Source organism: Xiphophorus maculatus, chromosome 18, assembly GCF_002775205.1.
Source record: "Xiphophorus maculatus strain JP 163 A chromosome 18, X_maculatus-5.0-male, whole genome shotgun sequence".
NCBI classification, from domain to species: domain Eukaryota; kingdom Metazoa; phylum Chordata; class Actinopteri; order Cyprinodontiformes; family Poeciliidae; genus Xiphophorus; species Xiphophorus maculatus.
Genome location: NC_036460.1, coordinates 32289892 through 32304266, shown reverse-complemented (window position 1 = coordinate 32304266; position 14375 = coordinate 32289892). Strand labels below are relative to the sequence as shown.

The 14375-nt window shown below is 39.7% G+C and overlaps 1 protein-coding gene across 3 annotated transcripts in view; it reads right to left on the bottom strand.

The window, feature by feature from the left end:
- Positions 1-14375, bottom strand: part of sorl1 (sortilin related receptor 1) — a 194641-nt gene that overhangs the window by 123218 nt on the left and 57048 nt on the right. For all 3 annotated transcript variants that reach the window (XR_002754350.1, XM_023351415.1, XM_023351416.1), the window contains exons 6-8: positions 6452-6632; positions 1689-1790; positions 1301-1470 (exon numbers count right to left, since the gene is read on the bottom strand). Coding sequence is in view for 2 of the 3 variants with exons in the window: in XM_023351415.1 (XP_023207183.1) it covers positions 1301-1470; positions 1689-1790; positions 6452-6632 (453 nt within the window). In the remaining variant the exon portion in view is untranslated. The remainder of the gene's footprint in view (positions 1-1300; positions 1471-1688; positions 1791-6451; positions 6633-14375) is intronic.

Below are 14375 nucleotides of genomic sequence, written 5' to 3'. Positions count from 1 at the left end.
TGCTGCACCTGTACAGAAATGTATTTTGGCGGAATCAGTGAGATGGTTCTGAGTGGGATCTCTTTCACTGGAAAAAAGACTAGGAACCAGCATGAGAAGGAAGAACAAGTCTTTTGGCTTTGGATGGTTCTTCACCAGCTGCTGAGGCCTGTTTGTCAAACAAATGCAATTTTAGATTATGAAAAATATTTGTTTTTCCAGAATTCAGTCAAATAATCAGTCATACATACCAAGCAACCATACCAAGTGTTAACAGCAGTATAAGCTGTTTGGCATTTGCAGAAATTAATTTTCATCGGTGCAACCTACATGCTCATTTCTGTAGCTTGTCCCACTAATGTAAGTTCTTTATGAATGCTCATTTGAAAAGGGGAATAAACAGGCATTACATAATTTATAACAAAGAAAAATTAACAATTGGAGTTGGTTTTTAATAATGAATTATTTGTCTTTTTTCTAGCATCTCTGGAAAGTGCTAGGAGAGCAAAAAAGCATCCATGGTCTCCCGTAGAGGTTGCTGCAGTCATGAGGCACTTTGGTTAACACATCAAGAAAGGACAACTGGCCACTATGATAGAATGCCAGCAATGCAAAAAGGCTGAGGATCCTGCTCTAGCTAGTTGTGATATCCAAAACATAAGAGATTTTGTGAGAAATCAGGGTGTAACATTGAAAGTACTTTCAATAAATTAATCCAGTATTTCTACTGATACTATGAGTAAGTTCATCTTGTTCACACAATTTGTTTTATCTTTTTGATTTAACAATAGACCTGTAATTCATTTAATTTTGGCATTCACAGATTTTCCTTTATGTTCACAAATAGAATTGTTGCTCTAGTTCTTAGAGCAGAAGGTGCTGTAAATGCAGTCCACTTTCTGCGTAGTTATATTCCATATTTCCATGTTTGGACTTAATACAAATACATTTCATGTTTGTGTATGCCGTGGTCCTGATAAATAAAGTTGGCCCTGACAATTACTGTTGGTGTCATGGGCGGAGCCAAGCACCTCATTATCGTTTGTCCTTTTAATACAGCATTGGGTCAGGTTCTTGTATTTTGAGTTCTGATGTGTGTATCTAAATTTTCAAGTGAGATCTATGTTGTGTAACTCAAACAAGATTTTTGACAACTTAGTAGGTCTTCCTAGCACAAGTGGAAAGGGGTGACTGTTTAGTGTTGCAAAAAACTGGTTTGAAAAAAGTGTCCCTCTAATCCACCAAAACCAGTATGTGTGTGTGTGTGTGTGTGTGTGTGTGTGTGTGTGCGTGCGTGTGTGTGTGTGTGTGTTTGCAGTACCGGATAAGTGTGTTGCTGCCTGAGCCCCCAGGACTGTAGTACAGCACATTCTCAAGTGACAGAGAGAAGGACAGGCCCTGTGTGTCTGAGATGTACAGGTGTGTGGCATTGTTTGTGTGGTTCACACAAACAAACACCTGGTCCTCTGATGCATCTGCAATGTAGTACTCCTGTTGGAAGGGCGAGGGAAGCAGCAGGTCACTTAGAGTTCAGACCACAGAGTCACATCTCACACACACACTCAAAGCACAGTGAACATCACTGCCTAGCACACCAACACAGTGATGTTTAAGCTGAACTTGATCTATACCTGCAACAATTGTCCCATAGTTGCATCTCTGTCTGATTTTTTAGAAACAGGAGCAACCCTGTTCATTTTAAAACTCACTGTGATTGGATGCCGGGTCATGAACTGGGCAGCTTTCATCGGCTGGCGGTTGTAGGAGACCCAGAGCTGAACAGATGATGAGTTATGGCTGCTCAGCAATCTCTGGGAAGGTCATAGAGACAGAGAAAGAGACAGAAAGAGACTCCTCCATACAGGGGCTGATATCAGGAACTTTCAACTAAATCACCCAACACAAATCCAAAAATCTTCCTTTCACTGAAAAAAAGAGAGCGCAACTTCTAAACCCAAGTTATCTACTGATATTTTAGAAACTGAATTTCGTCTATTAAAAGCTGATATATTGTAGTGGTGTGGCAAGAGAAAAATACATTTTCATAAGAACCTGACTAATTTGCTACAATTCAGATTCAATAATTATTTTTTAAAGAGTTTAATAAAATAAGACAAAGGTGCTGGATTTTGGCCTCCATTTTGAAACCACCAAGTATGCTCCAATATGAAAATTTTGGGCTGGAATTTCGTTCCGCAACCAGAAAGAGACGTGTTATTCAATGACAGTTCAGACATATGCTCATGCACGACATAATAATTTTCAAGTTGGCAATGAATTAAGTTTTATTCTATTCTCTATTGGCAACAACATCTATATTGTTTAAGGGTGGGCATTTATTGTATTGTTTATTTATCGTGATAAATTTCTTATGATAAGAATTTTTAATCATCATTGCAATGATAAATTCCAGTTAATGATGCCTGCATTGTTGAGATAGTGAGTTTTACTATTTCCTCCACTGTTTGTTCAATGACAGCAGTTTAGTACATCAATGAACTAAAATTACATTTCTTTATGTGGCTGCTATCCTTAAACACATTACAAATGAGAATGTTTGTCAAGAGCAGTGTTTGTGTTTCTGGAGTTATCATTGCTGTGTCATGCAGTGAGAGCAAGACAGTTACCTAAAAAATATATGGAACAGTAATAAATAGTTCTTATCATCACTTTTAGTGTTATCACAATAATACCACAAAATATTGCAATAAAACTTTAAGTTTTTATTTATCAGATTGATACCAATGCTAGTACCAATATATTGTGTATGGCTAAAAAAAAATGACTACCTTTCCCTTGTGTAGTTGAGCTTTATTGTAAAGGTAGTTGGGTTCCCACCTGGAAATGTCTCAGTCCAACTGCCGTCTCTAACTGCTGTCTGCTCTTGCTGCAAAGTTTTAGCATCAGGGATCCTTTTGAGCTCTAAACAAATCTGCATCAATTTACACCAGCAGTCTCTCATATAAGGGCTTTCAACTCTTTGGGAGAAATGGAAATCCATATTATTTTATAAAGTTGCAATATATTTTTGGGAGGACATGGAGTCCTTTCATTAACTTTACTAAGGACTTAGACTGGTCAGAGGGGTTGTTGGACTCATGATTTTCTGGAACCTGCCGTGCGCCTTGCTGAATAGACGTGTACAGTTATATCCAACCTGTTTGTAAATGCTCAAATACCCGTTTTGAGAAGCTGTGTTTTTTATTCCTTTGTTGGTTAATTTAACTTTTTATTTTGCTTTTCATTTCATCTGACATGAGAAAGAATAATTACTGTCATGTAATAACTACTAAGAAAACTTGTTCAGACTCATACATGATAGTAAGTTCAAAGTATATATTTTTACATTTTCTGTCAACTTAACATTTTTAAATACAAAAACACGGTTGGCCCTGGTGGACCGTCATGGCGCTCTGATCACCAGAGGCTTATTAAGTTTTCTGGGGGAAACGCAGAGGTGGGTTGATCAAAGTTGATGACAGTTTGCCTACTAGAATATTGCTACAACTGTTTGTTAGGAAACACACAGTGCTTCTACTTCCTCTGCCTGGGTACGACCGCCAATGTAGTCACATAGCTGTACACAACAATCTGACAGTAAGGCCATGTTTTAGAAGCCTCTATAAAAGCATGCAGAGCTTTGAAGGGGGGAATAAATTCTACTCCAATCACCACTTCCTGTTTGCTCTTGATCTGTTTGTCTTTGCAAACAATCTGCAGATTGCTACAGAGGGCCAGACCGCTGAGTGTCATCAGGACTTCCATTACAGCCAGTTATCTTCAATGTTCCTCCATCATGAGAACAAAGGCAGAGATGTTCCAGGTTCAATTAGCAGTCAATTCCTGAGAGACAAATGTCTCTCTTACTGGCTCTTCAATTAGCTAAAGCATCTTGGGTTTGCCAGAGGCACCAGTAGGATTCCATTATTCCAATCATGTCAAAGAGAAGGGATAAAAAGAACTGTTTTCTCTGCAGCTGATGACCAATGAAGACAAGAAAGACACCGGTGCTGGATAGAAGGGCCGGGCAGGATTGATGCAATCCAGTCCGATCTAACCAAGATCTTGTCCATTAACCAAGTAATCGACAAGGTCAGCCAGTCAATGATGTCAAAATAAAGGAAGATTGAATGTCTACGCTGTTGTTAACAATGCACATTGATCGGCCACCTTATTAGGTATATAGGAAAAAGACCCAACATATATATATATAAAACCCTAACTCTCTATATATATACAGTCATATGAAAAAGTTTGGGCACCCCTATTAATCTTAATTATATTTATCTCTAAATATTTGCATGTATGCAACAGCTATTTCAGTTTGATACAACCAATAACTTATAGACAGTAATATTTCAGTATTGAAATGAGGTTTATTAGACTAAAAGTAAATGTGCAGTACACATTAAAACAAAATTTGACAGGTGCAAAAATATGGGCACCTTAATCATTTTATTGATTTGAATACTCCTAACTACTTTTCACTGGCTTACTGAAACACAAAATTAGTTTGGTAACCTCATAAAGCTTTGAACTTCATAGCCAGGTGCAGCCAATCATGAGAAAAGGTATTTAAGGTGGCCAGTTGCAAGTTGTTCTCCAATCTGACTCCCCTCTGAAGAGTGGCATCATGGGGACCTCAAAACAACTATCAAATGATCTGAAAACAAAGATTGTTCAACATAATTGTTCAGGAGAAGGATACAAAAAGTTATCTCAGAGATTTAAACTGTCAGTTTCCACTGTGAGGAACATAGTAAGGAAATGGAAGACCACAGGGACAGTTCTTGTTAAACCCAGAAGTGGCAGGCCAAGAAAAATATCAGAAAGGCAGAGAAGAAGAATGGTGAGAACAGTGAAGGACAACCCACAGACTACCTCCAAAGACCTGCAGCAGCATCTTGCTGCAGATGGTGTCACTGTGCATCGTTTAACAATTCAGCGCACTTTGCATAAGGAGAAGCTGTTTGGGAGAGTGATACGACAGAAGCCTTTTCTGCAAGCACACCACATTCCAAGAAAAACACTTGCTACCCACTGTAAGATTTGGTGGAGGTTCGTTCCATCATGCTTTGGGGCTGCGTGGCCAACACCGGAACTGGGAATCTTGTTAAAGTTGAGGGTCGCATGGATTCCACACAATATCAGCAGATTCTTGCGAATAATGTTCAAGAATCAGTTACGAAGTTGAAGTTACGCCGGTCATGGATATTTCAGCAAGACAATGATCCAAAACACCGCTCCAAATCTACTCAGGCATTCATGCAGAGGAACAATTACAATGTTCTGGAATGGCCATCCCAGTTCCCAGAACTGAATATCATTGAACATCTGTGGGATGATTTGAAGCAGGCTGTCCATTCTCGGCAACCATCAAACTCAACTGAACTGGAATTGTTTTGCAAAGAGGAATAGTCAAAAATCCCTTCATCCAGGATCCAGGAACTCATTAAAAGCTACAAGAAGCGACTAGAGGCTGTTATTTTTGCAAAAGGAGGATCTACTAAATATTAATGTCTCTTTCCTGCTGAGGTGCCCATATTTTTTTGCACCTGTCAAATTTTGTTTTAATGTGTACTGCACATTTACTTTTAGTCTAATAAACCTCATTTCAATACTGAAATATTACTGTGTCTATAAGTTATTTGTTGTATCAAACTGAAATAGCTGTTACATACATGCAAATATTTAGAGATAAATATAATTAAGATTAATAGGGGTGCCCAAACTTTTTCATATGACTGTATATATATACAGTATATACACACACATTTAATTTTTCTTTTTGTCAAAACAATAGAAAGATCTCAGAAAGCAACATATCAGGTTCTGGTCTAAAATCATTTAAGAGCAGCTGAGAAAACTGACATATTGGTGCTTTTTCCACTGAAAGCCGTTTCACAGACTTTCAGTAGAAATGTGAAAGAAAATACGTTATTACAGAACTCTACATTTTTTGTGGCTGAAATACATGAGATACATATCACAGTGTATCAGATAATATGGAAATACCAAAGTTGTCCAAGCTAAAGCCATGTAGAAGTGAATCTTATGTCTACAGTAAGCAGGACACAAACAGACAGTATCTCTCAGAGCTCACAGCAAACAGTAATATTCAGTGACATTAAAAAAAGATTGGATGTTCTCTGCATATGATTTTCTCAAGATCACCAGATTGGTGTGGGTGCTTGTGTGTGTGTTAAACCTGATTCCATCCACAAAGGCATGCATCTGAAGGACAACTTATCTCAAGAAAATCCCTGGGAAAATCAATATGCGGAAAATGTCCATTCTCGCCTTTCATATTTTTCAATTTTAGCACTTGGAATTTTTTTTCTAGCGACACACTGACAGTCTTTGATGTAAAAGATCTTTTTAAATTACCTCTCAGATTGCCTGACAGTTAATGGAAACATGACGGAGGCATGTCAGAGTTTTGTGGGCGGGGCGCTAGGCTCCTCCCACTTACCCGTGTGGTTGTAGCGAACATGTACTTGTCTCTCAGCTGGAAGCTGTCCACCTGCTCCAGGATCACTTTCCGGTTCTGTTCGCTCTGGAAGAAATCGGTGCTACTTAGTATGGTGGAGACGCCTTGTGGCTCATGTCTCTGGACCAGCACTGTGGTGGAGGGGTCGTAGGGCTCCACACCCCTGAGACGGAGGAGGAGAACAAGAAGAATTGAGACAGACAGGTGAAGGAACAGGGGGACGAAAGAGATAAGAAATAAATCCAAATCAGCTTTTATGTTCTCCAAACTAAACTTTTCTGAATTTTTTTTTGTTTTTCCTTTTGAAAGCCTGAAATTTTTATTTATTCATTTTCTGTTGAGCATAGGATTATGCTCTCCTTACCCCTTCATAATACCTGAGGGGGATCTTACCTGTGTTATGATTACGGTGAAAATCTCAGCTACATATATATACAAAATTAAATCTGACAGCAAGACTGGACATAAAAACCATTTTGATTTCGCATTTAGAATAGAATAGAATTTATTGTTTGCATAGATACTTTATAAAGAGATTATCAGTCGACGTCATGTTGCCTCATCATCTACTCTAAAGTGCGTGTCGCATTCAGAACGCAGACAAGAACACATTATTCTAACTATTTAAACTATTTACATTTAGGCTAATACAATAATATACAATTCCCTGGAGGCACAGGTCACCTCTCTTCTCATTGAGAGCTGATGACCTTACTGTGAACAAATTACTTTAATATCGCTAGTAACCAATGTCAGAGATGGTTGGGCCATTTTTTTCATTATCAACTCAACGGCCTTTAATACTTATGGGCCATTAAGACACATATCATTCAATAATGTCAATTTGGTAGAATAACTTATTTTATCATTGTGATAAACAGTTGTCGTACGCTGACAATTCAATCTGGAGAGACTCAGACGGAAAAAACAGCAATTAAAAAGGTTTATTGACATGCATGAATTTAAAGTTCTTTGGCGCTCGGGCCCCGGCTGAGGACATCGAGCTGTGAATTGCAATAAGCTCGGATGAGCATTCCTGATGTAGGTTAGGAATGTCATCCCCCGGGGCCCGACACTGGTGGTGGAGGTTGGTGAAGGATGCGAGCCTGAAGAGTGGAGGTGGAGAAGGGGTGGAGGAGGGTTGAGCGCAGCTGGAAAGCGGAAGATGCCATGGATGGAGGTCCTTATCAACTGGGCCTTGGTCGGTGATTGGACGTGACATGGCTTGGTCCAGCATTGATAGGTCGGCGGCGATGAGCGGGACGCGCCAATTGGATGATGCAGGTGGGGCTATAAAGAGTCTTCCAGTTTGAATTTGCGCCTAGGCTTCATGTCAAGTTGCACATGTGTCTGCAACTTGACTTGTTGGATATACAAGTCAAGTTGCAACAAACAAATAATCTGTGTTTCCAAACAAATAATCCCTCTTATAGTACAAGCACTTTGGAATTCTTGAGTGTTTCTCCAATTCAAGAACAGAAGTTTAAAATTAGAGAATTTTTCATGCATACTTTAAATTTCACTATAGAAATAGTCATTAATATTGCACTTTAAAATTATCTAGATGCAGTTGAAGTTCAGAACACATTTTATGTCGTAGCAATATTTATTGATTCAGTTCAAATGTACTTTATTCCAAAAGGTAAATTAAATGCCATAATTTATATCATTAAGTATCTTCAGAGTTATAGATGGTGATGCCTGACCTGGAAGAAGCAGTAAGTTTGAGGGGAACTTTGAAGACTTGTTGTATGACAGTCTCACAACTGCCCACACAACTGCCCCCCCTTTACTGGAAGCTGTTTGTTTTTTTACCTCAGAGTTACCAACTTTCTGTTTCCCCCAAGCTAACAGAGTGAGTCGAGTAATGTTGTTTAATGCAGGTAAAGTTAGTTAAATGATGACTAAATGATGACTAATGCCAATATATCACGTTAAGCTTATTAACAAGTACCGGCTACTAGTATTGTTGTTATCTACAGTATGTTCAAAAGTGGGTAGTACTGGTTACATTTACTTGAGTAACTTTTTTTGGGGAAAATGGTACTTATAAGAGCAGTTTTACTGCACTGTACTTTTTTATTTTACTAAAGCAGTGGTTCTTAACCTGGGTTCGATCGAACCCCAGGGGTTCGATGAGTCGGTCTCAGGGGTTCAGCGGAGCCTCTGCCGTGGAGGTAAAGACACACTTGTGTACAGTCGTGATGACACGCCCCGCTTGGCCATCACTTGCTGCAGAGGATCATGTTACATTGCTCAGCCAATCAGTGCTGCGGGGAATTTAGTGCACGCAGTATCAGCGGCTGTCGTAGTTGTACGTTGCATGGTTTCTTTCTTAATATTTTAATCCATACTAAATATGTCGTGCAAAAAAAGAAGAAAATGAACAGACTTTGCTCTGAAGATGCACTTGCCAAAGTGAAGCCACGCCTATCTGAACTGGTCTCCCAAAGACAACAGCAGAAGTGACACTGATTTGCAGGTATGTCATTTGTGCAATACTTTATTCTGGCCCCAAAAAAGTATTTTGTGGATTCAAAACGACAAAAAACAAATTAAATTTAAAATAAATAAAAAAAATAAGTTATTAAAAAATGTTTAATTCTTTGAAAAAATCCAAATTTATTTTTAATTAGTAAAATAGTAAAAACATATTTTGGGGGCTGAAATTCTTTTATGGGGCCAAAATATTTTTTGGGGGCCAGAATGAAGTCATACTGTAACTTGCTGTGAGTTCATGGTTTTGTTCTTTGAGCAAAGGTGACGTTCATGCACGGCTCATTTTGTGCACCAGCAAAAAAACATATACCTATGTCTTGAATTTGGAAAAAAATAATTTTATTTATCACTAAAGAAGGGTTCGGTGAATGCGCATATGAAACTGATGGGTTCGGTACCTCAAAAAAGGTTAAGAACCACTGTACTAAAGGAATATTATTATTGCTACTCTTGAGTAGATTGATTTTACATTTTTAAAAATAGACTTCAGAGATAGGAAACAATACATTCTTAGAATCCTGCAACATATGAGCTAATGTTAATGCAAATTTGGGTATAATTACTGCATTTTTTATACATGTTACTGTTTACATGCTTATTGTTTATTTTGTACTAACAAACGGTTATTTTATTTGAAAGGTTACATAAAGGTTTGTTTATGTATTTATACTCAAGTAAAAGCTAGTTTAACCTGCCCCTATCCCTTCCCCCTCCTAAAATAAGCCAATATGCCCCCTGCTACATTCCTCTGGAATCGGGTTTGTTCCACAGTAACATGCAATGAATGACATCATCTGTTGTTAACAGCTCTGCTAAGCCACCTCATTTGCTTTTGCTGCCCCTCTATAAACCTCTTTGTTACAAAGTCAGAGTCAGAGATATGTTTGTTGTCCAATTTAAATGATGGATGAGATACGTTCATCTTCTTCATTCTCTCTGCATCCATGAAACCTTTTCACCGCCTCTGGAATTTGGGGTCAGAGTTCAGGTATAATGTGAGCTTTTGAGATGCCCATCAACTACTCCCAGTGAGGACCGTCACAATAATACATTTTGATAGACAATAAATTGTCCCAAAATTATTGCCATTAACAAAAATATTATTTTGAGGCAATTTTCAAGTAATATATAGATAATGGCATAATAATGCAAGTTCACTCTCTAAAAGACTGATACACATAGATTTAGATAAGAACACTAAACACAGTAACTGGAAGATACTTTAATTAAAATTGCTCATCAAAAAATATTAATCATCAGAATTATCGAGCACATTTTAATTTTCCTTGTGATTATTTGATTAATTGATTAGTGTGACAAGATTATTCCCAATTGTAAAAAAAAATAAAATAATAATCTTGTTGCAATGGTTTCTCGTCATTAAAAAAGTAAGGGGAAAGATTATTCCAAATGCACTTCATCAAAAGCCAGAAGGAATAGTTGTTCAAACATGCAACATCTTTTCATTTTCAGAATCAATCAGGTAAAAGAAAATCAAATTCTAGTGACTGGCCAGTAGACTCATCCCCATCTTCTCATGACTTTCTTTCACATCAAAATACAGCAGCAAGACAGAATCTGCACAATATTGACAGTAAAGCCCACATAATAGGTTTGAGCTGCTCAAAGAGCAGATTGGCTGCAGCACAAATTGTTCTGTAGAGTACCACCACATCAAAGGACATGTTTCTGGAAGATGGTTCAATAAACTAAACATGTTAATAAACCGTCAATCTCTCCCAGCAGTATAAGCTCTTGTGTCATTTTAATTTTGTGTCCTCTCCAGTTTTAAGAGTGTTCTGGGTCAGAATGTGGTCATGCTCCTGTGAGGCTGCTCTGTTTCTCTGGTGAGTCCTGGACTGAAGTGGTCACACTGTCAGACACAAATTAAACAATGTTGCTATCCTTCTGGCTAGGAGCACCCAGCTGCTGGTTTAAAATGCTCAAAGTCATGTCTAAATATTCTGTTATTTGTGCTCTGATATGCTTGTTGTTTTTTTTCTTTTCCAAACAGTTAGGATATTCTTGCTGAATGCATTAGTATTTCAAATGTGTTAAATTAGAAACTAAATTCTGTCTTAAAACACTGCCAAACCACACCAAGAATCTGGACCTCTGATTCTTTTTTGTATTGTTGTTGACATTTGCAGTCTAGAAAATCTTCTGAAGAAAAAAGTTGATTTGCCATTTTCCAACCAAGAACACATGGCTGTATGTGGAGCTATTTGTAGCCACCAGACTGGAGTAGCATGGTACAGCCGCTCGGCTCGCATGAATGGAGGTGGTTTGCTGCATCCTATCAGCAGCTTTCCAGAGCAGGCTGTTTCCCCCCGCAGCTTGGAGAGCTGAACAGAGGGACCAGTGTGTTGCCTGGGCTCTGCCTCTCTGGCCTCCCTTCAAAGCTCCCAGTTCAACTTGCTGACGCTATCTGGACTCTATATGCTCCTTCCTCTGGACTAATCCCTGGGTGAACACTCAGAGTGTCCTCCCATCTTTTGGTTGTTTTTATGTTCACCTGAGTCAACCTGCATATTAATGGCTTCCTGGCAGATTTTCAATAATCTCAAAGCAATATTTTTAGAACGCATCAGCAAAAAGAAATTACATTCCAAATTTCAGTAAAATGTGATATTTTTAATTTATGCACAGCTGGTGAACAAAACTGTTAAGGTTTAACCAACCTAAAACCAGCATTATGTAACTTAATTTTTTTTTTTTTTTTTTTTTTTACATATTATCTGTTATAACAGATAATATATGAAAAAATTGAACTCCTCTGCCTTCTTACAGTGCTAACTAGCAACAACCAATCAAAGTCAGGATGCGGTCTTCGCCCTCACTTGCACCTGCTCACCCCCTTCCAGTACCCATGAGGTTGGCTACAGCTTCTTCCTGATACCTGAGCCTGTCATGAATGCTAGGTTAGTTAGCATGGCCACTGATGACGGCGGATAACCATTTTACCTGTAATGTAAAGTTGTTTCTCCACCGTTAGCACACTGAACAGCAATTACATGAGGATGACTGACAGCTCCAAGACTCTTCTCTTGGCTCTGATTGGTTGTTTTTGGTGCATTTCTTCAAATAACAATAATATCTCACGGAGGAGATAGAGGAGATCAATCTTTCCACAGATTATCTGTCTCTTAACTGCCATGACATCATGACAGTTTGAATAAATAAGCAAAAAACATATTTATTCTGAAACTGGGCCTCCAGTTTCAGATGACAGCATAAAAGTACTGTGACTGTGTTAAGAATAACACTCTTTGTTGTGGACAACGCTACGGAGGAGAACGGACAAAACTTTTGAAAAGTAAATCATATTTTCTATGACATGTCAAAACATTCAAAGTAAGAGTGTAAGGGTGTGAGAGCAAGACTTTTGAGAGAAAGACTTAAAGAAGTACAGTACTGTACTGTAAAATCATCCGCATCTGTCTTATCCTTTGAGCATGCTAACTTTGGAAACTGGAAGCTTTCTGAAAAACTCAGAGACCTCATGTACAGTACAGACGAAAAGTTTGGACACACCTTCTAATTCAATGAGTTTCCTTTGTTTTCATGACTATTGACATTGTAGATTCACACTGAAGGCATCAAAACTATGAATAACACATCTGGAAATATGCACTAAACAAAAAAGTGTAAAACAACTGAAAATACCCCTTATATTCTAGTTTCTTCAAAGTAGCAACCTTTTGCTGTGATTACTGCTTTGCACACACTCTGCATTTTCTTGATGAGCTTCAAGAGGTAGTCACCTGAAATGGTTTTCACTTCATAGGTGTGCCCTGTCAGGTTAATAAGTGGGATTTCTTGCCTTATAAATAGTCATGAAAATAAAGAAAACCCATTGAATTAGAAGGTCTGTCCTGTCCAAACTTTTGGTCTGTACTGTACATTTTCAAGAAAGGTATAAAATGAGAACTGATTTTTCTTTGTATTGCTGGATGCATCAAAATGAACATTTGGGCCAATATTGATATCCGATATAAATATTGGTTGTTAATATTGGCCCAGTGACAAAAACCAATGTTACTGTAGATGTGCTATGCATCCCTAACTGCTCCCCATGGTATCCATGCTAATGGCAAATTAAACTGAACTCCTTTGTTGTCATTGTACAGTAAAGAGTTCCAACTCCCCATATAAAAACCCATATGGAAAAGAAACAGAAGAAACATTTTTTAAAAATTAAAGCAGGAGTCACTAACACGGAGCCCACGGGCACCCGGTCGCCTGAGAAGACCTTGTCAGTCGCCCGTTCTAAAAATTCTAAAAAATAGCCATTGTCATTAGGGAGCACTGCTAAAAAAATCCATCCATCCATCCACCTCTCCTTGGTGGATCATGGTGGAGGGGTTTGACTGTCCCAATGATCGTAGGGGCTTTGCTGTCTGGGGCTTTATGCCCCCAAGGCAGACAGGTCCTTGGTGAGGGACCAGACAAAGCGCAGCCTGACCCCTCTGAAGGATGAAAACTTTGGATTTGGTGTTCCCTCGCCCGGATGTGGCCCACCAGGGCCCCACTCTGGAGCCAGGCCTGGAGGGGGGGCACGATGGCTAGCCGGAACCTTTCAACCTCACACACTAGCTCTGGCTCCTTCCTCACCAGAGAGGTGACATTCCACGTCCCCAGAGAAAGCTTCTGCAACCGAGGATCAGATCGCCAGGGCCCCCTCCCTTGGCCACCACCCATAACACACTGATGGGTGGTGGCTGTGGTGGTGGCTGTGCTTTTACCCATGGAGCCCGGCCGGGTTTAGCCCGAAGAGGAGACATGGCTCCCCCCTCCCATGGGCCCACCACCTGTGGGAGGGTTCAAAAGGGTCGAGTGCAGTGTGTGATGCCCCCGAGGGAGGGGGCCCAGGCGATCTGATCCTAGATTGCAGAAGCTGGCTCTGAGGACGTGGAATGTCACCTCTCTGGTGGGGAAGGAGCTGGAGCTAGTGTGTGAGGTTGAAAGTTTCCGGATAGAAATAGTCGGTATCGCCTCGACGCATGGCTCTGGTTCTGGTTCTGAGAGGGGCTGGACATACCTCCACTCTAGAGTTGCCCACGATGAGAGGGCATCATGGGCAAATTGTTGCTCCCCATCTCGGCGCTCGTACGTTGAGGTTGGGCTTTACCAGGGTACCCTCTCATACCCCGGTGAACGAGAGGGTAGCCCTCCCTCCATCTACAGCAGGGGGGATGGGTTCTGACTGTTGTTTGTGCTTACGGGCCAAACGACAGTTCAGATTACCCACCCTTCTTGGGGTCCTTGGAGAGGGTACTGGAGAGTGCCCCTCCTGGGGACTCCCTTGTTCTGCGGGGGGACTTCAACAGTCATGTGGGCAATGACAGTGTGACCTGGAGGGTGTGGTTGGAAGGAACTGTCCCCCCAATATAAATTTAAGTGGTGT